At 40.8% G+C, this 24580-nt stretch overlaps 1 protein-coding gene across 6 annotated transcripts in view; it reads left to right on the plus strand.

Moving 5' to 3' along the window:
- The first annotated feature begins 507 nt into the window (after positions 1-507).
- MRPS31 (mitochondrial ribosomal protein S31) overlaps positions 508-24580 on the plus strand; it is a 35157-nt gene continuing 11084 nt past the window's right edge. Inside the window, exons 1-7 of one of the 6 annotated variants that reach the window (XM_072797258.1) lie at positions 5309-5411; positions 5529-6245; positions 6548-6832; positions 14794-14952; positions 16094-16231; positions 19396-19475; positions 22782-22925. In XM_072797258.1, coding sequence (XP_072653359.1) covers positions 6624-6832; positions 14794-14952; positions 16094-16231; positions 19396-19475; positions 22782-22925 — 730 coding nt within the window. In that variant the 5' untranslated portion in view covers positions 5309-5411; positions 5529-6245; positions 6548-6623. Of the gene's footprint in view, positions 650-1622; positions 1857-2501; positions 2747-5308; positions 5412-5528; positions 6246-6547; positions 6833-14793; positions 14953-16093; positions 16232-19395; positions 19476-22781; positions 22926-24580 lie in introns of those variants that run through there. The other 5 variants (XM_072797260.1, XM_072797255.1, XM_072797259.1 and 2 more) reach the window with 5 other exon arrangements.

Here is a 24580-nt window from a genome sequence, read left to right on the forward strand (position 1 = left end):
TACTCAGTAATGTGTATTAGGAGGTGTCCACACATGACTTGTACACATAAGGAAGATCATAAACCATCAGCTATTCTAGGATGAACAAGAATATCTGTTAAATGTTCTGAGTTTGAGTCTAACTCTGCCATTGACTAGCTGCAGGAACTTGAGTGAATTAAATAAACTCTCTGCACCTACTTTTTTCCTTTGTGCTTGGAAATAATTTATTCACAAAATATTTTTGAGCGTCTATCGTATGACAGGCATGGCCCTAGGAACTAGAATTGCGGCAGTGGATAGGACAGAGTCCACTCCTTCACGGAAAACACATTCCGTCGGAGAGGTAACAAGTATTGGAGCACGTAGATGTGAGAGAAATTTCACCTAGTGATGCTCTGTGGAAATGAATCAAGATTTTGACATAAGAGGGTGCCTTAGTTAAGATTCAGTCTAGACACCGAGTCACAAGGAAACTCAAAAATACATTTAAACAGGATGGAGTGGCCCCGCCCCGCCCCGCCCCGCCCCCGCTTTCTCTGTGACTGTCTGGAGGTGGCGGGACGGGTAGGGCGGCCTCCTGGGCGCCTCTGACCCTCCCCTCTCCAGGCCCCAGCTCCTTCAGCTCCTGCCATCCCGTCTGTATCCCGACTGAGAGGAAGGAGGAGAGGTTTGTGGGCATTTCTGCCCATGTTTAAGGGCACATCGCTTCCGTTCACATCCGCTGGTTGGACGCAGAGGTCCCTGCCCGCAGGCAGGCGGGGAATAGGGCGTCCGGCGGCCCCGGAGCGGAGCCCCGGAGGGAGAGGCGGGCGGGGGCCGGCGGGCGGCGGCGATCCCCGGCGGAGGGCGCGGCCGGAGGCGCAGAGGCCGTGGGCACCGAGCCGACCCGGGCGTCTCCGGCGCGGGCGGCGGGGGGAGGCCGCGGCCCTGTGCGCGGCCCTGGTGCGGCGGGGCTCGGCGGGCGTCCCTCCCCGCCGCGCGCCCCGCCCCGCCCACGCCCACGCCCACGCCCACCTGCGGTCTCCGGGACACACCAGCACGTCTTCCGGGATCCCGGGGAGCGGCGCCTGCTTGGCGCCCGCGTCCGCTCCGTCCCGACGCCGGGGTCCCGAGCCCGCCCGCTGCGGCCCCGCCCCCTGGCTCGCGATGTCTGTCAGACCAATGAATGAAGGAATGAAGTCTTTTAAAAAGCGAACATTTTACTTAAAAATTAAAAGAGAGAGACAGAGAGACGCGCGGGCCGCCCGGGGGGTTGGGTGGTTCGCCCGGCGCCCCCTCCGCCAAGCCTGAGGGCCCGGCCTGTGGCTCCGTCACTCTCCCGAATACATAGAATCTTTATTAAAAAAAAAGGACCCGACCTTAAAAAAAAAAAAGAGCCAAGACTGAAAAGAAATACTAATCCATCGGGCGGCATGTCCTACGACGATCTTTCTTTTTACCTTGGTGGCCACCGGCCGTTTCGAGAACGCGGCGAAGGCCGTGAGTCCCGCCGCCCCAGGGCCCCGCCGATCGCTCCCTCCGCCCTCCGGCTGCGGCGAGGCGGGGCCGAACCCCGCGTCCCGCCCGCCCGGGCCCCTGGGGCCGCCCCGGCAGGCCCGGAACTCAGTTCCCGACTCCTGGTGCACGTCGGACCGAGAAGGGAGGAACGCGCCGGGCTGGGGGCGGAAGCGGGAGCGGAGGGCGGGCGTGGGGGCGGGGGCGCTGCTGGGCGCCGCTCCGCGCTGCCGCCGGGTCGCTGTGCTTGCGGCGATGCTTCCGAGGGTCTCCGCCGTCCGACCGCTGCGCCCCCTGGCCCGCTTCCCCCTCTGCTCCGGAGGCTCCGAGGCGCCGGCGGCGGCGACCGTGCTCCTCGGTGCTCCGCACGCGACGGCCAGGTACGGCGCCCGGCGCTGTGGGCCCCGCCCGGCTTCGGGCAAGCCCCGGCCCCCTCGGTGCTCTCGGTGCGCGCTCTCCGGCTTCCGGGGTCCCGTGTCACAGCCCGAGCACCCGAGAGGCGGTTGCTTTAAATTTGAGGAGAGGGAGACCCCGGGGAGGTGAAAGGACTTGCCCAAGGGCATACCGCGAGCCGGAGCTGCGGGTGCGCGGCTGCTGCGTCCCCTCCCGCGCCTCCTCCTGTCTTTCAGTCCAGGGTCCAGGTCCAAGGTCCAAGGGCGTCTTCTTTATTTCCTTTTTATTTGCTCGTTCGTCTCGCTTCCCAAGACTGTGATGGCCTGGCTCCTGCGCCCGGTGTGCGCTCGGGCTCGCGCCCCGACAGCCGCCGTCCGGGTGCCGCCGCCACGGCCGCCGGTCCCCGCGCCCGCCGCCCAGGTGCAGCGCCGCAAAGCCGAGATGCTGCGCGAGCACCCGACGCTTTCTTTATCCAAGTAGCGCCGGGTGAGCCGGTCGGGACCACTGGCCGCCGCAGGGGACGTTCGGCGTATCCTTTCTGCAAAAGGAGCCTGACAAAATCGAGGGGGCCCCCAGGGTCGCAGCCAGCCACACAGGGCAAGTCGCTATCCTTGCTCGGTGCTGCTGCTTCTCCCCAGAGAGCCCTCATCGGGACAGGAAGCTAGCTCCGTTGCGTCTGGCCCATACAGAACCATTTGGGGCCAGTGTGCGTAGGCGTAGCTCTAAGCAGGTCAGCAGCCACAGGATGGAGGAGGTGACCGGGTGGAGGGGAGCTGGAGGATCGGCGCACCGCCAGTGTTAACGGAAGATTGAGGAGCAGCTTCGAGAACACTTTTTAAACCGGTCATAGTTTTTAGAATTCCAAGTATCTGTTACGGTAAGAAGCCCTTTCAGTACAGAAAGGTGAACGGTGGGCAGCCGGAGAGGGGAACTCTGGAATGTGGTTTTGGATATGCTGTATTTGAAGTGCTGAGGAGGTGCTCTAAGTGGAAACAAGCTCAGATGGGAGGGTATGACTGAAATTTTGTTTTTTTAGTGTTACGGATTTACTGCCTACACATGATCTTCCTGAAATAAATATAGATTACATCCTGTGGCCCCGTAGCAGTCCTAGAGGGAGACATTGAAGGATGGAGGGTTATATGTGAGATTCATTCTCCTGATTGCTACCTTTTGTTGTAATATCTTTAATACTAACTTAACTTTCACATGTGAGATAATAATCAGAGCATTTTCCTAAATCAAACTGTATCATATATTGAATGACAGTATGAAGAAGATCCTGTGTACTGATTATAAGGCTACTAGTTAGGCGATTGGTTTTCCATTCTGAGTGTTAAATCCAGATTTGATGCTTGTTAAAGTCTGACGTTTTTATAAGTGGATCAAATAGTTTGTTTCAGCATTCTTGGAAATAGCCATTTTGTCTTTCATTAAAGGGTCCCTAGTCTGATACTGCTATTGGCTAGCTTTGAGAACTTGATATAATAAGTAACCCAGGGGTCTGATGTAGGGTCCTGAGATGAGTTGTATCAGAATCACCTGGCATTTTGATTACATGCAGGTCCTTGAGGGATCCCTGGGTGGCGCAGCGGTTTGGCGCCTGCCTTTGGCCCAGGGCGCGATCCTGGAGACCCGGGATCGAATCCCACGTCGGGCTCCCGGTGCATGGAGCCTGCTTCTCCCTCTGCCTGTGTCTCTGCGCCTCTCTCTCTCTCTGTGACTATCATAAATAAATAAAAAAAATTAAAAAAAAAATGCAGGTCCTTGGGCCACATTCCAACCTAGCAACTAAGAATCTCAGGAATATATTTTATTTATTTTTAAAGACTTTATTTATTTATTCATGAGAGACATACAGAGATAGGCAGATACACAGGCAGAGGGAGAAGCAGACTCCCTGTGCAGAGCCTGATGTGGGACTCGATCCTGGGATCATGACCTGAGCCAAAGGCAGACACTAAACCACTGAGCCACCCAAATGCCCCTCAGGAATATATTTTAAATAAATGAGCACCCTGAATAATTCATATGATCCCTAAAGTTTAAAAACCACTGATTTAACCTCTTTGAGCATCAATTTCTTCTATAATACAGAAGTAGTAAAACCTGTCCTATAAGATTGTAAGGATTAAATGACGTACATAACATGACTTCTCAGATGGGGTGCGCTCATGGGCAGTATCAGAATTACTTGGAAACTTATTAGAAATGCAAACAGTTGAGCTCCTCCTCAAAGCTACTGAGTCAGAATTCCTTGGCAGGACCACAGAACCTGTTGGTTTTTTTTAAAAAAATCCTCTGGGTAATTCTTACGCATATTGAAGTTTGAGAAATAGTACTTTAGCCTGTTCACTTCAGAAAGATAGGGACCAACAAATTCTTATTTACTAATGTATTGTCAATGTGTAATATAGTGCCCAGCACAGAGTAGATACTCATTGTATTTAATGAATGACTTTTTATGCGTTATACCTTCTTAATCTAACACATTGATTATCTTTTTGAGTTCTTCAGTATCAGGGCACCTGGGCGGTGCAGTCAGTTAAACGTCTCTTAACATGGGCTCAGGTCATGATCTCAGGGTTGTAAGATCGAGTCCCACGTGAGGTTCCGTCCTCAGTGCTGGTCTGCTTGGGATTCTTTCTCCCTCTTCCCTCCTGCTCATCCTTACACTCTCTCTAGTTCTTAAATAAATAAATATATCTTTTTTTAAAAAAAAGTTCAATATCAAGTATCAAAAGATTTTTAACACCACAAAATAAAATTAATAAAAATAATAAAATTACTTAGGTTTGGCAAATCTAAGTTTGCATGAATTTGAAATAGGTATAATCATTTGTGTTGTTCTTTTTCACAAATGTATCTAATGAAGAAAGCAGAAAGTAGCTATTGAATATCCTTTTTACTGGTCCATTTTAGATTAGCTTACAAATAGTGATTTGTTAAATGACATGTAGCTCAATGAGAAAGTTGATCAGATCAGAGTAATACCCAATCATGTTTTTTAAAAGAAATTTTTCTTTATGAATAGAAATTTCTTTACTTTTATACTCTTTAATGAGGTATTATTATATCATGTTAAGAGCAAAGACTTGTGGGGCACCCAGGTGGTTCAGGTGGCTAAGTGTCTGCCTTCAACTCAGGTCATGATCCCACAGTCCTGGGATCAAACCCTATGTTGCGTTGGGCTCCCAGCTCAGCAGGGAGCCTCTTCTCCCTCTGCCTGCCGCTCCCCCTGCTTGTGCGCGCGCGTGCTCTCTCTCTCTCTCTCTCTGTCAAATAAATAATAAAATCTTAAAAGAAAAAAAGAGCAAGGATTTGGCAGTCAGTTTGGGGTTTGAACATAATAAATTGAAATTTATTAATGGTTTTGCAACTTTTTTTAATGTTAGTTCATATCTTTTATCAACCTATGAACAATTCCTTTCCAGTTTGTTGAAGCAATAGGTCAGACAACATTTGTCACAATAATGTCTGTCAAAGTGGCCAACCATAAAAACTCCAGAACCACATTCATCTGAAGGGCATTCCTGACAAAGGTGACTGATTTTGCCATTCTCATCCATCTTATAGTATTTTAGGACAGCTAACTTAAATCTTCTTTCTCTTATGCTTATTCTTCTTGGGAGTGATGTAAGACTTCTTCCTTTTCTTAGCATCACCATGAAGTCTCAACCCAAGATGAAGAGTGGGCTCGTTTTGAATGTTGTGTCAGAGAAAGTACGTCCATATTCCAGTTGCTTGCCAGCAAAGATCAGTCTCTGCTCATCAGGAGGAATTCCTTCCTTATCCTGGATCTTGGCCTTTACATTTTCTCTCACTTTTTTTTTTTTTTAAAGAAGATTTATTTATTTATTTGAGAGAGAGAGAGAGAGAGAGAGAGTGTGTGTGTGTGTGTGTGGCATGAGCTGGGGGAGAAACAGAGGGAGAGGAAGAAGCAGGGAGCCCAAGGGGGCTGGATCCCAGGACTCTGAGATCATGGCCTGAACTGAAGGCAGATGTTTAACCAACTGAGCCACCCAGGTGCCCCAGCCCTTACATTTTCTATTGTATCTGAGGGTTCATTCTGGAGAGTGATGGTCTTCACCATAAGGATTTTCACGAAAATCTGTATCTTGGTAGCATTTCCACCTCAGATGGCAGATCAGAAAGTTTTGACCTCTTTTAAATGTCACAGAATGCAGAGAAAATGATCTTTGTATTAAACCCTGAGATAAATGGAGGGAGGCAGTGAATAGAAGTACCAGCAGCCCCAGGCCTCACCCAGCTACCTCAAGGACCAGGTGATCAGTCAGCCTCAGCACACCTGTAACCCATTTGTGACTCACGAACATGTCTTAGGCCTTAGTGAGTGCAGAGCTACATGACCTTGGGTAAGTCACTTCACTTCTCTGGTTTCTACTTTCCTTATCTACACAGTGAGGATAATACTTACCTTATGGAATTGATGTGGGTTTGAGGAAATGTATGTAAATATGTTGCACTAGACCTGGCACATAGTACATATTCAGTAAATGTTACATTGCTGTCATTATTATAGTTGCGGACAATAATGATAAAAAGGAAGGGTGTGAATTGGAAAATTTTTAAAACACATAGTAGCAGTGTTTTGAATCCTTGCCTTATTATTTTGCATTGTATTTTTCATTTTTTTTCCTTTAATGCTTCTTTCTAGGACAAAAAATAATGTCCAAAGATATTTTGGCACTAACAACACAATTTGTAGCAAGAAAGATGAGCAGCCTGCTTCAATGCATGAGATTTCCAAGGAAACAGAGAGCCAAGAGAGTGTAAAGGAGAATACCAAAAAAGATTTGTTAGGTATTATTAAAGGCATGAAAATTGAATTAAGCACAGTAAATGTACAAACAACCAAGCCGTCCAGCACAAGACAACTTAAAAGTGTGGAAGCTACAATCAACAAGCTTCAAAAAGCTCCAGGAGATGCCCCAAAGAAGAGGTAAAATGAATTGAATTTCAATTCAGTAATTTTTGAAACTCTTTTTTCTTTTAGGAAAAAAAAAATGAAGTTAGAGGACCTGGAGATGCTGCATGAAGACTATCAGTCTGTAAACACAAAGATACTCTAACACTTACTTGAGAGATACTGTTACCCCCTGTATCAAAATAGGAAGGGTAGAGGTGCCTGACTGGTTCAGTGGGCAGAGCATGCAACTCTTGATCTTGGGGTTGTGAGTTCAAGCCCCATGTTGGGCTCCACATTGGGCATGGAGACTACTTAAAAAGGCGGGGGCGGGGGGAGAAAAAAAATTCTTTTAAATAAGTAAATAAATTGGAAGGGGACATCTGCAATCTAGAGCGGAAAAGAGTCATGATCTAATTAAGAATTCCACATGCTTTCTTACATAGTCATCAGTATAATTAACTGCCATTTAATTGCCTCTTTAAACTGTTAATTATCAAATCATTTATATCCTGATTTGAAGGTAGTGTTGTGTCTCTGAAGGACTTGTTTATTTGAAATTTCCATTTTAAAAAGTCCACCTAGGATTTAACCATATTGGTTACAACTGTTTTATATGACTTCCTTTGACCAGTAATTATCAGTGCTCTCAGCTTATGTGGTTTCCTCAAAATATTGTAATTACTTGTGCTTGTCAAAAGAGTATTACATTTTGCCAATTCTAAGTGCAATCAATAATATTTCAGTACTGTGTTGTAGTTTAAATGACAGTGTTTAGTTGGGTTTTTATTAAGATTTTATTTATTTATTCATGAGAGACACAGAGAGGGCAGAGACACAGGCAGAGGGAGAAGCAGTCTCCCTGCTGGGAGCCCAATGTGGGACTCCACAGGATCATGCCCTGAGCCGGAAGGCAGACACTCAACCGCTGAGCCACCCAGGCGTTCCATCTGTGACTTCTCTTAGCAGAATCAACAGATAATGTAGATTGCTCTTTTTCAGAATGACTTAATATTTTTGTGAAGCTTCTTGGTTTCTATATTGTATCACATTGTATCAAAATTACCTCTGGAAAGCATAATTGAGTGGTAGAGAATAAGCTAATTCACATAGTGAGTACCCATCCATAGGTACCTCCTCCTCTATTTATTTATTTATTTTTACGTAATCTTTACAGTGTGGGGCTCAAACCCACAGCCCTGAGATCAAGAGTCAGATGTTCTTCTGACTGATCCAGCCAGGTGCAAATAAAACAAAAACATAATATAAAAGTATGTAGAATTAAATGATAAAAACACATATATAAATACTTATCAAGAGTTTTATTTTAAGCTTCCAGACCTGTTTGTGACTCAATGTGGTTTTTATTATAATTATGTAATTTAATTATGTAAAATGAATTGAATGTTTTGCAAAGACTCAGAAAAGGAAATTTAAAAAATTCCTTTCCAGGGACGCCTGGATGACTCAGTGGTTGAGCATCTACCTTCGGCTCGGTCCAGGGATCAAGTCCCGCATCGAGGTCCCTGCAGGGAGCCTGCTTCTCCCTCTATCTGTGTTTCTGCATCTCTCTGTGTGTCTCATGAATAAATAAATAAAATCTTTAAAAATAATAAAAATTCCTTTCCAATTAGGTATGAAGAGATAAGCAGAAAAATGTAAGAAAATTCTGTACTCAGAATTCTTTGTTAAACATTTTTAAGTTCTTGGTCTGTGTTTCCACTTTAAAGAAACCAAAATTGGAACTCTTGAAGGATGGAGTATGGGTGCAGTGTATATATAAAAGATGTTTGTTGGAACTTCTACTCAAAGAAGGGCTTTGGCCTCGCATGAAAAGATTGGTGAATGAGATATGTTTCTTTTAAAAATGTATCTTTTAGGGTTTCCTGGATGGCACAGTTGGTGGAGTGTCAGACTTTTGGTTTCAACTCAGGCCATGATATAGTGGTCCTGAGATCCAGCCCCACGATGGTCTCTGCACTCAGCATGGAGTCTGCTTGTCCCTCTCTTTTTATTCTTCCTACACACACACACTTTCTCACTTTGTCTCTCAAATAAATAAATCTTTTTTTAAAAAGGTTTTATTTATTTATACACAAGAGACAAAGAGAAGCAGAGACATAGGCAGAGATGCTCAACCATTGAGCCACCGAGGTGCCCAAATCCTTTTTTTTTTTTTTCCTTTTAATGTATCTTTTAGGAGCACTTGGCTGGCTCAGTCAGTGGAGCATGCAACACTTAATCTTGGTGTCATAAGTTTGAGCCCCACACTGGGCATAGACTTTACTTAATAAAAATTTTTTTATAAATGTATCTTTTAATGATTTTTTTCCCCACCCCACCTTTTTTTTTTTAAGGGAACCCAGATGCACAGATTTGGGTTGATCATCACCTTTGCTTTAGGACTGTGGTGGCTCCATGTATGCCCTGCTTTTAGTTTTTTTTAAATTTTTATTATACATTGAATGGCCATTGATACAGTTAGTGTGGCTACATGACAGTTACTGTAAGACTTAGTGGCATAAAACAACGATTTTTTATGCTCATGGATTCTATGGGTTATTTTGGACAGAACACAGTGGAGAAGGCTAATTCTGCTCTATTCTGTCCTCATTCTGAAGACTTAGAAGTCCAATGGCTGGAATCATCTGAGGGTTTGCTCATTCATAGCTTTGAGGGTTGCAGCTGGCTGTTAGCTAAGACCTTAGTCGGGACTGTTACCAGAAACACCTACATGTGGCCTCTGTGTGGCCTGGGCTTTCTCAGTACATGGCAGTGGGGCTCCAGAGGCTAGTGGACCAAAAGAAAGCGAGCCAAAGGAGTTTGTATTTTTATGATATAGCCTTGGAATCAGGGTGGATACTGCCACTCTCATTTCCTGTTTCATATTGATTTCTGAGGGGACTTGCTTTTTTATCATGGCAACTGCCAGAACCATTCACAAAAATATGATGTCATCAAAAGGAATGCAGTAGTCTAGGGTCAAAACTGTGAACTACAGTTCACATGGTCGCTGAGAGATAGCTGTCTCAGGATGCCGTAAGGCACTGTTTGGGAACTTAAGTCCTACTCTACATTGAGCTCCCTGTGCAAGGCTGTGAGACCACACCCAGAAGTTTTTAGAATTCCTGTTATCTGTTTATAGGCTCTCTGAGGTACCATTTTAAATCTTTCTAAGATCTTGGGGTGCCTGACAGGCGCAGTTGGTAGACTGTAATTCTTGATCTCAGGATTGTGAATTTGAGCCCCACATTTGTTGTAAAGATTACTTAAAAATAAATCTTTGAAAAAAATAAATCTAAGATTTTAACAAAGGGTTTTATAGTGATGCCTGTGGCTTTATCGTTAGACCATGTTTTCCTGACATTGCCCTGAATTTGATCACTGTTCAGAAGCCATTTCTAAATTTTAGCATCATTTGCTGAGAATGAGAAATGTTTTATTTTTGATCCCGCCAGTCTTGACTCCTTTATATGATACAGTTCTTTCTTATCTCTTCTCACATTTTACCCTCGGCAACTAAGAAGCCAGGAGGCATCTTCTATACTGGAAGTCTCCTTTTACTGGCTCACCCAATTCACTGAGTATATTAACTATTTTTTACATTACTTCAAGCAACAGTATTGCTAAATAGAAGTCCCCTTTCCTGCAGCTTCCAGTAATATTGGTTTTCCCAAAGTTCTCCCTCATAGCGGCTTTGAGGGCCCTCAGGCTCAAAGGTCTTTCCAATTTCTACCCACTGCCCAATACCCAAATTTATCCCATACATATTGTTTTTTTGTTACAGTAGCACCCAACTTCCAGACCCTAAAATCTGTTCCAATTACGTGTTGCTGCATAACAAACCATCCCGAGGCTTGGGTAGAGTGTGGCAGAGGTAGCTGTGTCTGCCCCACTCTGCACTAGGGAGGGCCTGTGCACGGTGGTGGTTTGCTCACTTACATTCCAGTGGCTGATGCTGGCTTTTGGCTGAGGCTGTCTTTGGGGCTCTCTGTAATCTGCTAGCTGAGTTCTATGGACAGACATCTCAAAAGAGAGCCAAACAAAAGCTGTGTTACTTTATATGACCTAGGCTCACAAGTCACAGTGAGTCATCTCTATCATTTTGTTCTTGGAGGCAGTCATAAAGGTTCCCCTGGTTTTAAGGGGAGGGGACATGGATTCCCTCTCTTGGGGATTTGGCAAGGTTTTGGAAGAGTTTGTGGGACCAGAAATATGCTGTCTCTGTTTTCTAAAAATAGAATCTGCCACACCTGTTAACCTGATGACTGCTGATGTCTGATGTACTGAAGGGAACAATACCATGATAAAATTGACCCCTGATTGCATTCAGATTGGGAAAACTATAGGTACCTATGCTTCCTTGAGTGCAGTTACTCCTATAACTGCATTCCATTGTAGGGACCCTGGAAACTGTGGCCTTGTCATAAGAGCGCACCAATTCCCGTGGAGCACTAAACGAAGCAGCTCCCGTGCCTGCATGGTGTGGATCTTCTGTCCTAACTTTTGGATGGCATGTACAGTGTCATCCACATGAGTGCTGACCTGAGATTACTCTGCCAGCCTACTGTTGTTCTGTCCTTTATCTTCTGAATAGACTGGGCCAGGCATGTTTGTGGTAGTCCTGTGAGTCTGAATTTGTTGTGGAACCTAATAAGACCCATGGTGAGTACAGCAATAACCAAAATTTCTAGCTCCTACTTTATCTTAACTAAGCAACTACCTGTTCTGATTATCCAATAAGAAGTTTTCAGCTAGTTATTAATTGATGAATCCATGAGTTGAAATTTAGATTATTTCTAGCTTTTCATTAGTATAAAATAATGCTATGATTAACGTCTTTCATTCAGCAACTTTAGATTGTTGTTATATCTCAGGCATTGTCCAAGGAGATGGAGGTAGAACAGTGAACAAAACAGTCTCAAAAAAAGTAAAAAAAAAAGTCTCTACTCCTTACATAATGGCAGGGGAATCACAGGGTGGGAGAGAGTATATATACTCATACCACACAGACACAAAGGGATCCTGGAAGAATAGTGATTGAGCAAAGACCTGAAATAAAGGAGCACTTAGGTTGCTCGGTTGGGTGTCCGGCTTTTGATTTCAGCTCAGGTCGTGATCTTGGGGTTGTGAGTTCAAGCCCTGCATCAGGCTTGGTACTAAGCGTGGAGTCTGCTTGAGATTCTCTCTCAGCTGCTTCTTCTGCCCCTCCCCTCACCAAGCATTCTCTCTAAAAAAAAAAAAAAAAAAAAAAAAAAAAGACCTGAAATAAAGTTATGGATAAAGCTATGCAGATATCTGAGAGGTGACTTGCCTTTCAGACACAAGGATGAAACTACTTAGGCCTTAAATTTGGAGTGTGTAGTATTTCTCAAATTCCATGTATGTATCTGCTTATTTTCTTTAGACAAATAGTCCTGGAAGTAGAATTGCTAGGTAAAAGGATTTGCATTATATTTTGAGCTTTCTTCTTTCTTCTTTCTTCTTTCTTCTTTCTTCTTCCTTCTTCCTTCTTCTTCCTTCTCCTTCTCCTTCTCCTTCTCCTTCTTCTTCTTCTTCTTCTTCTTCTTCTTTTTTATTGAAGAGGGAAGGAGCACAAGCGTAAGTAAGGGAGAAGCAGAGGGAGAATGAGTGCACCTTGGGGCTCCTCCTCCTAACCCTGAGATCATAACCTGAGCCAAAATTAAGTCAGGTGCTCAACCAACTGAGCCAGCCAGCAGCATCCCTTAGTCTTTAGATATATGTGATCAAGTTGCCAAAAATTATGGTAATTTCTGTGTCCCCTTAATAGTATCCTTCCCCTAATTAGAATTTTTTTTCCAGGGAATCCCAGGGTGGCTCAGTGGTTTAGGGCCTGCCTTCGGCCCAGGGCGCTATCCTGGAGTCCCAGGATCGAGTCCCATATCAGGCTCCCTGCATGGAGACTGCTTCTCCCTCTGTCTGTGTCTCTGCCATTCTCTCTGTGTCTCTCATGAATAAATAAAATCTTTAAAAAAAAAATTTTTTTTTCCAAACTTGTGTATGCCATATAGTTCATTTTAAACAAATTTAGGAAGTACAGAAGGGTATAAAATATGTTTTCATGAAATAGTCTGAATTATAGGAAAGAATAGATTGTTAAAGGTTACTTTAAAGTTCTCATCACCTTTTAAAAATCTATGTAGAAAGATCTCAGTGTGTAAAGATTGTCTTATTTCAATGATGGAGGCTCCCTGAAAATTTTTACTAATTAGAACATTTCAAGTTATAAAGCCAGAAGCTATGATTACAAAGAACATCATCGTGATAAAATGCATGTCTCTAGAAAATGAACACTCATCTATATTCTTTGTATATTCTTTTTCTTTCTTTTTCTTCTTTGTATATTCTGATCAAATATGTATATTAAAATTTGAAAACAGACCTCTCAAGTAGTTTCTGTAAGTAATTTGAGATAAAGTTCAGACCTTATTCATAGATAATAGTTTTGAAAGTAGCTCTTTTTTTTTTTTTTAAACTAATTGTAATATGCCCTCTTTTATTCTCCCGTTTTTCTTCTTTAGCAATCATATTTTAGAACTCTCGTATCTTAGGTAAAGTCCTTAAATCTTTATCCAACAACTTCAAGGATTTGGGAACTTTGATTTGCATATTAGACAACCGATCATTAAGTAGAAAGTCAAATATAGTAAAACATTAACTTGGATTCCACTCACTGAGGTAGCAGTTCTTTGTGAGAATATGTAAATAAGCTAGATAATTTCTTTTTACATCTGGCACATTTTTGCATTAATTTACCCTGATTACTGCGAAGGAGCTTTTTTTTTTACAGCTTTTTCTTATGGAAAATTTAAAACAATATCATGTTAATGAACCCCTTTGGACCTACAGAGTTTCAGTAACCAACATTTTGCCTTTCTTGTGTCATTTATATCTTTACCTACTTTCTATCTCATGCTAGATCATGATGATGATTTATGGTTCTTTTTTTTTTTTTTTTCAGGTAAAATTTGTATACTTTGAAGCATGCACATCTTAGCTATAGGATTTTGTCAAATGGATATGATATGTCCATGTAGCCTCATGCTTATCAAGACACAGAGCATTTCTCATTTCTGTCTTCCTGTCAGTAGCCTTCTGCCTCACAACTATTCTGATTTTTTTTTCACTTTACATTAACTTTGCCTGTTCTAGAAGTTGATATAAATGGAATCATACAGTGCATACTTTTTTTTTAATCCAACTTTTCATTGTTTCATTCATGTTTTTGGTGTGAGCTGAGTACTGTTATATGGATTTATCATGATAGGTGAATAGATTTAGCTACTTTAATATTTGCTTGCAGTATATATAGTTTCTGAAATAAATTGGCATCTAATTTAAAAATCCAGTAAATTATAATAGCCATTTTTTTCTTTTCCTCACCCCTCTACTTTAATATATTGTTCTGAGTTAGTATTATGCTTCAACAAGTATCCATTAACTTCAGCTTTTAACATTTTAAAGTTTATATAAGGGGCGCCTTGGTGACAGTTAAGCATCTGCCTTCTGCTCAGGTCATGATCCTGGAGCCCCAGGATCCAGCCCCCCCACTCCAGCCCTATTGGGCTTCCTGCTAAGCAGGAAGTCTGCTTTTCCCCTCTGACCCTCCCCTATCTCATGCAAGCACACGCTCTCAATCTCTTTTTCAAATAAATGAGTCTTTTAAAATTTATATAAAACCAATATGTAGAGCCCCTGGGTGGCTCAGTGAATTGAATGTGTGGCTCTTGATCTTGGCTCAGGCCTCAGGGTCCTGAGTTTGAGCCCTACTTTAGGCTCCACCTTGTGTGTGGTACCTACTTAAAAAAAAAAAAAACAAAAACCTAATATTTTAAAATTTTTGATTTTGTCAGAAATGGTATTTTTTGAATGGCAAAAAAGTTTTCTCTGAAAAAATCATTTTACTTTACACTAAACTAATGGCATAATAAGTAATGCCTTTTTTTTTTTAATTTGGTTTTCATTTTCTTTGTTAGAACCAAGTCCTTGAGTCCTGAGTTGGTAGCTGCTGCATCTGCTATTGCAGATTTTCTCCCTTTTGATAAGCAGACAACCAAGTCAGAGCTGCTCAGGCAGCTCCAGCAGCATGAAGAAGTCTCAAAGGCACAGAAAAATGGAGGAAGAGCAAAAATTAGGTTAGTGAATCAAATAGTTCTGTCTGTAATGCTAGTTTTTCAAAAGAGGCTCTTTTCATATGACTGGTGAGTAATGTACACAATATATTCATTTATATATATTTCTCCTAAGTGGAATATTAGTAATTTGCTTTTTTAAGAAAATTCACATCTTGAGGTGTCTGGGTGGTGCAGTTTGTTGGTCCAAGTTGTGGTTTTTGGCTCAAGTCTGATCTTAGGGTTGTGAGATCAAGCCCTATGTCAGACTTTGCACTCAGCAATGAGTCTGCTTGTGTTTCTCTAAAATAAATAATGAATCTTTAAAAAAAAAAGAAAAAGAAAACTCACATTTTAAGAAAGATTGCAGTTTTTAAAAGATCAATGGAGTTTGAACAGGGGTGCCTGGATGGCTCAGTAAGTTGAGTGTCTCCTTCCGCTCATGTCATGATCCTGAAGTCCTGGGACTGAGCCTCGCATCTGGCTCTCTGCTCAGTGGTGAGCCTGTTTTCCCCTTTCCTTCTGCAGCTCTTCCTGCTTGTGCTCAGTCTCCCTCTGTCAAATGGATAAATGAAATCTTTTTTAAAAAAAATAAAAGATCAGTGGAATGGTTTAAATTTTTCCCACAAAGTTACACAATTTCATGTCCCTGAAAAAGACAGTAAATTCAGTAATGTTATTAAAAACAAATAACAGAACAAGACAGTTTACTGAGAAAATTAACTTTTTCCTATTAACTAATCTGATCTTATACACAGTATCATGATCATCTTCAGTCCTGTTTCTTTCACTTGTTTCTCTTATCCTTTTAGCTGGCACCTTCTCAGGTAGCCTCTGATCTCATTACTTCATGCCAGGTTTGAAATTGATACACAACTTCAAATGTTTGATACTTTTTCATAAGTGACACTGATATTTTAAATGAACATTTCTAAAGAACACCTTCAAAAGTTATGTTTCAAAAGGAAACAAATCTTAGTGGTCTATGGAATGTAAATGTTAATGTGTGACATACAATCTTTCATTTAAACATAACATTTTATAATGTATTAGTGCATGGAAGTGAAAAAAAATGAATTAAGTGATATGAATCCCGCGTGCAAGAAAGTTTATTACTATCCTGTAGCTACAATTTCTAATATACTTGACCTTTTTCTTATTTCAGTGTCAGTAACATAATATCAGACATGAAAGTTGCCAAATCTGCCACAATTAGAGTTAGTACAAGACCAGTGCATCAAATTCAGTTTGATGAAGGATCTGATGACTACATGAGCCAAAAGACCAGTGATGTTAAAAAAAGGTATGCAGGCTTTGCAGTCTGTTTGGTTTTGTTTAATTCTCTGTATATGTACTTTATTCTGTGCGTGTTATTGCTGATAGATATTTGAGCATTATGGATGCATTTTTATCTGTCTTCACGCTCTGCATGTACCATTTCCTGTAAAGGAAAAGATGTTCTGGGTTTAGCAGTCTTATGCTTTTCTATACCATTAATCAAATTAGGCCCTGCCTTCCATTTATCCATGATGAATAGAAGTCTCCTGATTTAGGATAAGTGGAGCTGATTGAATTCTGAACAAATGAACATTTTGTAAGAAGCATCATTTTTCATTCTGATATGTATATAACAATGTATATTTATATAATCTTTATATCTCTCTGTATAATTATCATTATTCATACCTTGGAGAAATAATCCCCACCATCAAAAAAAAAGAAAGGAAGACCCATTATAATACCTTAACGTGGTAAATTATTTGTAGCAATTTGAATTTGGTAATTTGCAGACTTAAAGATGTTAAGCCATGCCTTATGTAATTATTCTATGATAGAAAGCTGTCTGTATTTATAGAAAGTTTGTTTTCTCTCCTTCGAGGCCATGAAATGGTAGTTGAGAAGGGGGAACCAGATATTAGTATGCTCTAATGCTCTAATAAAAACTAATTGATCTTTGTAGAAGATGATGCTTACAGTTGGGAGTATTTTTAGTGTGTTATGTGTTCTGTAGATTTTAAGTATAATTCCAGCAACTTGAGTTAGCTCCATTCAGAAGTTCAAGTACTAATTTGTACAGGACAATTGTAAAAGATACTCAACAGTTAAAAATGAAGTTCAAGAAGTTATTTATAGTTGACTTAGGGAGATTATTTGAATTACTAGTTTAAAGTGATTTTATACCTATGACATATTATTGAATAAAGTAGAATGTGTACTTAGTGTTTTACTAAGATTCCTCAAGAATATTTAATTTCAGGGGTCCCTGGCTGACTCAGTCAGTAGAGGTGGGACTCAGGAAGTTGTGAGTTCAAGCCCTGTGTTGGCCGTAGAGCTTACTTAAAAAAAATTGTTTTTGATTTGTCTTGTTTGAATTAGTCTTCTTTGAAATGATCCCATGTAGCTACATCAGAATGGTATATCATAATTTAATTCTTAATGATATTAGTTGTCATTAACAATTAGAAGGTGATGGGGCGCCTGGGTGGCTCAGTTGGTTAAGTGTCCATCTCTTAATTTCAGCTCAGGTCATGATCTCAGGGTTGTGAAATTGAGTCCCGCATGGGCTCTGTGTTGGGCATGGAGCCTCCTTAAGATTCTGTCTCTCCCTCTGCCCCCACCCCACCCCCAATGCACATATCAAAAAAAAAAAAAAAAAAAAAAGTTTTAAAAATTAGAAGGTGGCAAGGGAGAAGCTAAAAAATTAGGACAGGTGTTTATGTACATATAATGACTGTGTTAAAAAGCTGGCTGAAGGACTCTAGAGTAAGGGGAAGCCGTGGTCAGATACCAGCGTATTCACTGTGCTTTGTTGTGGGACAGCCTGAGACAGTCTTGGCCTGAACTGATCACCACAAATGTACTCTGGGCTTATTCTTTCAGCAAGAGACAGAGAGGGGTGAGGCACAGGGCACTGGAGTCATTCTGGCCTGCCTCAGAATCTTGGCACTGTGCCACTGACTAATTCTGGGACTGGGGCAACTTCTATAGCCTTGTTGGTCTGTTTCCTTATCTATAAAATGCTAAAATTGAAGCCTAACTTAAATGGCTTTCTTGATAAATAGGAAAGGAATGTGCCAACTATATATAGTAGATGCATAGCAAATGACTGTTCCCTTCGCTTCCTCTTTAGTACATTCTAAAATTCCATACTTGACCAAATCATTCCCTCTTTACTGTGAGTTACCTTAATGCATCATCCTGTTTACCTGATGCAAAGTGAGGGAGTGCAGGTGGGGAGAAGGATACAAAGCACTGAGAAGAGTTGGGGAGCATAAATACCTTTAAGAATACTTGAGGACCCAGACACCTGGGTGGCTCAGCCATTGAGGCTTTGGCTCAGGGCATGACACTGGGGCCCTGGGATTGAGTCACACATCAGGCTCATGAATAAATAAATAAAATCATAAATAAAAGAAAAAAATACTTGGGAGCCAGCTAGAGGAAAACTTAAGTGATTTAAGATCACTTTATCTAATTTCAATATGGTATTTAAATTTTTTCAGTTAATATAATTTCATAGAAGAAAGTAACTTGATTCAGAAGAGAATTCAAAATTATTTTAAAGTGAACTCTCCAGTTTTGCATTAGTTTTTAATCTACCAGTAAATTTATTCAAGTATGAATGTGAATTGATGCATAAAGCAGTTGATTAAAATACACAGGGAAAAGTTACCTATTAACTCCCTGACATTAATTTCAATAGTTAATTATAAATGTTATGTAAAAAAAAGTTAATCATTATGTTAAAATTGCAGAATGAGTGCCTTATAAGTGGGAATGTTTTGATTTATCTATTCCATCTTTTATAATTATAGTTTGTAATTAAACAGGCAGTGTTTTCTACCCTTAAACTAAGACAAATGTTGGCTTTAACAGTTTATAATTTAGCATATTCTAATAGCTTTCTAATGTTGAGTTTTCTAAAACTTCAATATGAAATGGATCACATAAAAATTATAGCACATTAAGCTAATCTTTTCAGTTAGATATTTTGGAAATTAAGCTACTTAAACTGCTTTATTGTATCATGATGCAAAATTTCAAGTGCATTTGTTCCAGTTTTTAGTTATCAGTTCTAAAGATCTGACAATTTAGTTAAAATGTCTGGTGTGAAAAAAATAAAAATAAAATGTCTGGTGTGGGTCAGTGGAATTTTTAAAAAGTTCTATCCTAGTCTTTCATATAAAATTTTTTTCTTGGGGATCCTTGGATGGCTCAGTGGTTTAGTGCCTACCTTTGGCCCAGGGCACGATCCTGAAGTCCTGGAATCGAATGCCCCATCAGACTCCCTGCATGAAGCCTGCCTCTCCTTCTGCCTGTGTGTCTGCCTCTCTCTCTCTCTGTGTGTCTTTCATAAATAAATAAATAAATACATACATACATACAATCTTTTAAAAATAATTTTTTTTCTTAAATAATTTTTTCTTGGCAATGTATAAAAATATTAAATTATTTTTTCTTTTTCAGTCTTAGGAAAAATATGCTCAAAGGGAAGAGACTTAATATTTTTGACCTTAAGGCAGTTACTGAAGAGACATCTGAAACAGGTTTGTTAAGAACACTATTTCTCAGGGATGCCTGGGAGGCTCAGCAGTTGAGCATCTGCCTTTTGCTCAGGGTGTGATCCCGGGGTCCAGGGATTGAGACCCACATCGGGTTCCCTGCAGGAAGTCTGCTTCTTCCCTCTGCCTGTGACTCTGCCATTCTCTCTCTGTCTCTCATGAATACATAAATAAATCTTTAAACAAACAAACAAACATTATTTCTCAGGTGTAGAAACATCCCATCTTTCAAAAATCCTTAATGTTTTGATTGCACAATGTCAGGTATTTTAATAATCCATCCTGTCATTGGCCTGGATCCTGGTTATGAATGTAGTTGTTGACATTGCTAGTCTTGGTCAGATTCCTCCCTTGAAATGTTGCATTCTGTGGGACAATAGGAGATAGCTACTGCCAACTTCATAAATCCAGAGCTATCAGTTGGCTATTGATGTGGGTTAGAATATTAATGATCACCCCAGTTTGAAACTGTACTATTACAAAAGATAAACTGGGGTTTCTGCCCTAAGGCCGCTTGCTATCTAGAAGAGAAAATAGCATTTGTAGAAGTAACTTAATGAAGTGATTTAGTGATTGTGTAAGAGCCGGGAAGAAGAGCCTTCAAGAAATATATTTAGCGACCTGTGTGTGTATGTTTTCACAAAGAACCATGTTCTCTGTTCTTACCCCTTTTTTCTTTGGGTAAGAAGTCAGATCCTTCATATTTCCCATTTTAATTAATTAAAAAGAGATATGAAAGTATCTTCTTCCTTGACATTAAATATGATTTACTGATTATTTATTTTAAGATTTTATTTATTTATTCATGAGAGACACAGAGAGAGGCAGAGGGAGAAGCAGGGTCCATGCTGGGGACCCGATGCAGGACTCGATCCCCAGACCGGGGATCATACCCTGAGCCAAAGGTAGACACTCAACCACTGAGCCACCCAGGCATCCCAATTTACTGATAATGTAAAATAAATGAGGAAACTCGATACAAATGGTCTTCAGTTTACAAGTGACTTTCATTTCCAAAGATTAGAAGTTACCTTTTTGGACTTGATAAAAATAATTTTATAATTAATATTTAAGTTCTGAGGCTAGCCTCTAATGGCTCATATAATCCGTCAGTTACTTATATAAACATCTGATTTTTCCCACTATTCAGCAAACTCCTAAATATTAGGGGCTGGATTTCACTGATTTATGTATACCTAGAAGCACCTAGCCAAATGGCTGACAGATCATAGCAATTATCTTAAATCATAAATGCCTTTTTTAAATAAATTGAGCTATAAAATATCTAGCCATAGAGGAAAGGAGTTAATTCAATCAGTGTTCATTTAAACTGAAGATGGGGATCCCTGGGTGGCGGAGCGGTTTGGCGCCTGCCTTTGGCCCAGGGCGCGATCCTGGAGACCCGGGATCGAGTCCCACGTCGGGCTCCCGGTGCATGGAGCCTGCTTCTCCCCCTGCCTATGTCTCTGCCTCTCTCTCTCTCTCTCTCTCTGTGTGACTATCATAAATAAATGAAAATTTTTTAAAAAATAAAAAAATAAAAATAAACTGAAGATGAGGGACGCCTGGGTGGCTCAGCGGTTGAACATCCGTCGTAATGATGGAATGAATGAGTTCTTCTCTCCCACGGTTCCCACATTTTGCTCCCCTCCAGGTTCCTACCACTCATCCTGGAGTAATCTAGAGCTGAGAGACAATATAGCTTTAGTGGAAGGAGTCTGATAGATGTGGATTATTCAAATTCAGTTTCTGCCAGACTAACTTCTCTGAGTTCCCTTTCTCCATCTAGAAAATGGAGCTAATACATACTTCTGAAGGATTAAATGAGGTAATATAATTAAAGTGTCAGGCACAATGCCAGGAACACAGGGTACATTCAGTACCGCGTTGTAGCTATGAGCAGTAATGATGATGGTGGTGATGATCATGGTCACAGAAAAGACATGAGTTGGTCAGTGTCCACTGAACAAATCTATAAACTGTGACTATAATCACTCAATTATTTTGCTGCTGTGATTACTCTTGTAGATGTGGCTAATTAAGTTAACTGATGTGATCTTTTCTCTCCCTCAGATTCCTAGGGCCCACATGCTTAATTTACAGCAGTCAGTACATGGTCAGGCCTAGTCACACATGAACCTTCACATAAAGTCTGTGTGGACACATATATTTTCTTTGGGGGAAATATCTAGGAGTCAGATAGTTGTACACTAAATATATTCATAACTTTTTTAAGAAACTGCCAAACTATTTTTCAAAGAGGTTGTTCTGTTTTACATTCCTACTAGCAGTGCCTGGTGGAAATAGGATTCATTCTTGCAAGATGTCTTCAATTTCCAAAGCAAATAAATGATTGAAATGCAATATGATGGTGGTTATAACAGCTAACATTATATGAACTTACAGAGTTGGTAGTGAGGATCAAATGAACTAATGCATAAAACGCATTAACACAGGGACGTCTGGGTGGCTCAGTGGTTGAGTGTCTGCCTTTGGCTCAGGGCATGATCCCGGGGTCAAGGGATTGAGTCTCCCCACAGGGAACCTGCTTCTCCCTCTGCCTGTGTCTTTGCCTCCTTCTGTGTCTCTCATGAATAAATGGAAAAAAATCCTAAAAAAAATAAAAAGCATTAACACAGAGTAAGTGCTCCATATTCATTAGTAGTAGTGCCATTATTTTTATGTTAATTTAATATATTTGGTCTTTAATGGTAGAACGTTGTGATTTATCTTGACAGACTAAAAATAAATAGGCTGAAGTTTAAATATCAAAGTCACATGTTATATAAAAAATATTCACATTTGTGGGGCCCCTGTGTGGTTCAGTCGATAAAGCAACCAACTCTTGATTTTGGCTCAGATCTGTTCTCAGGGTTGTGAGATCTACGCTCAGCGGGGAGTCTGCTTGAGATTCTCTATTACCCCCCCTTCACTCATGTGCTTTCTCTCTCTAAAATAAATAAACCTTTTTAAAAAATATTCGCATTCATGAAAACATTCTTAAACAAAATATGCCTTTTTATTCCTTTCCAGTAGAGGGGGCAGTGAGACTTTAGAGATTGCTTGCCTAGCAGTGTAGTAAAACAAAAGGCTTGCAGTAATTGTCACTGTAGGCTTTTTATGTCATTTTTGTTTAGTTTTAGCTCTCAAGAGTGACCTTTCATCATATACTGTTTATTTCTAAGCTGCAGGGCCTGAAGTGTGTTACCAATTTGGAGTTAATTGTATTACATTAAAAAAAATAAAGATATATACATTGACTTGTGATGATTTGAAATGTTTCTATTATAGAGACTACACCTTCACTCTGGGATATAGAATTTGCTAAGCAGTTAGCTGCAGTAAATGAACAGCCGCTTCAGAATGGTTTTGCAGAAATGATCCAGTGGACGAAAGATGGGAAGCTGTGGGAGTTTCCAATTAACAATGAAGCAGGTAGGTCTTAATTTCAGAGGTTTATAAAATTCAGTATGGAAAAAAAATTCAGTATGGAGATGAAATCTGGCAGGTGTTCAGAGTCTAGATATTTACATGAATTTTAGAGCTTTGTATAAACATCCTTGTGGTGTCTGAAAAGAAATTTGACAGTATTGGGGCATATGGGTGGCTCAGTCAGTTAAGTATCTGCCTCCAGCTTGGGTTATGATCTCAGGGTCCTGGGATTGAGCCCCATATTGGGCTCCCTGCTTAGCTTCTTCTCCCTCTGCCTGCAGCTCCCCATTTGTGCTCACTTTCTCTCTCTTTGTCAAATAAATAAATAAAATCTTAAAAAAAAAAAAAAAAAGAGAAAAAAACTTTAAGTTGGAATTTCACTTAATTCTAGGGTTGTTTGTTTTAAGATTTTTTTATTTATCCATGAGGGACACAGAGAAAGGCAGAGACACAGGCAGAGGGAGAAGCAGACTCCTCACAGGGAGCCTGATATGGGACTCGATCCCTGGACTGAGCTGAAGGCAGACACTCAACTGCTGAACAATCTAGGCATCCGAAATTCTAGGTTTTTTTTTTTTTTTTTTTTTTTAATTTTTATTTATTTATGATAGTCACACACACAGAGAGAGAGAGAGGCAGAGACATAGGCAGAGAGAGAAGCAGGCTCCATGCACCGGGAGCCCGACGTGGGATTCGATCCCGGGTCTCCAGGATCGCGCCCTGGGCCAAAGGCAGGCGCGCTAAACCGCGGCGCCACCCAGGGATCCAAATTCTAGGTTTTTAATAAGGAAAAGAAAGAAGTAAAATTCGGGGGGCCTGGGTGGCTCAGTCGTTAAGAGTCCAACTCTTTTTTTTTTTTTTTTTTTAAGATTGTATTTATTTATTTGAGAGTGAGCACAAGCAGTGTGGAGGGGCAGAGGGAGAGGGAGAAGGAGAACAGCCGCTGAGCAGGGAGCCCACCATGGGGCTTGTTCCCAGGACCCCAAGATCATGACCTTAGCCAAAGGCAGATGGTTAACTGACTGAGCCACCGATGCACCGCTAAGCATCCAGTTCTTGATCTCCGCTCAGGTCTTGACCTCATGGTCATGAGCTCAAGCCCCATGTTGGGCTCTTTGCTGGTATAGAGACTACTTAAAAAAATAATACAAATTTTAAAAGGAAGTAAAATTATACAGCAGAAATGCATCATGAATTTTTACGTGACATGAAAGTATTGACTGGAAATGATGACAGTTTCCTAATTGCTGAGCAGGAGATTACCTGGAAAATCTCTTATATTAAATCCTGAGTATGAAATCAAATTTCAATTTTGGAGAACATTACAACTCTGAACGTTTTATGCTTAGTTATCTTTTACTCATAAAACTGTTGCATTAAAGAGATGCAAGGTTCTCCTGCTTGAAAGCTACCTAAAGGAAAGATGTTAGAAGGCTTCAAAATTTTTTGGAACTCAGGCTGCATACATACCTACATTCTTTGAATTACTAGATCTATTATCTACTTTCCTGAAGATTATTCTGGAGATGTTACCTCTTCCTCACTCAAAAGGGATATTGTATTACTGTGCTATTTATTTTATGCCATTTTTTATGTTATCATCAACTAAACAGTTTAGGTATATTTTCAATTAGAAGAGATTCATGTACAGTTAGCTA

This window comes from Canis lupus, chromosome 24, assembly GCF_048164855.1.
Source record: "Canis lupus baileyi chromosome 24, mCanLup2.hap1, whole genome shotgun sequence".
NCBI lineage: Eukaryota > Metazoa > Chordata > Mammalia > Carnivora > Canidae > Canis > Canis lupus.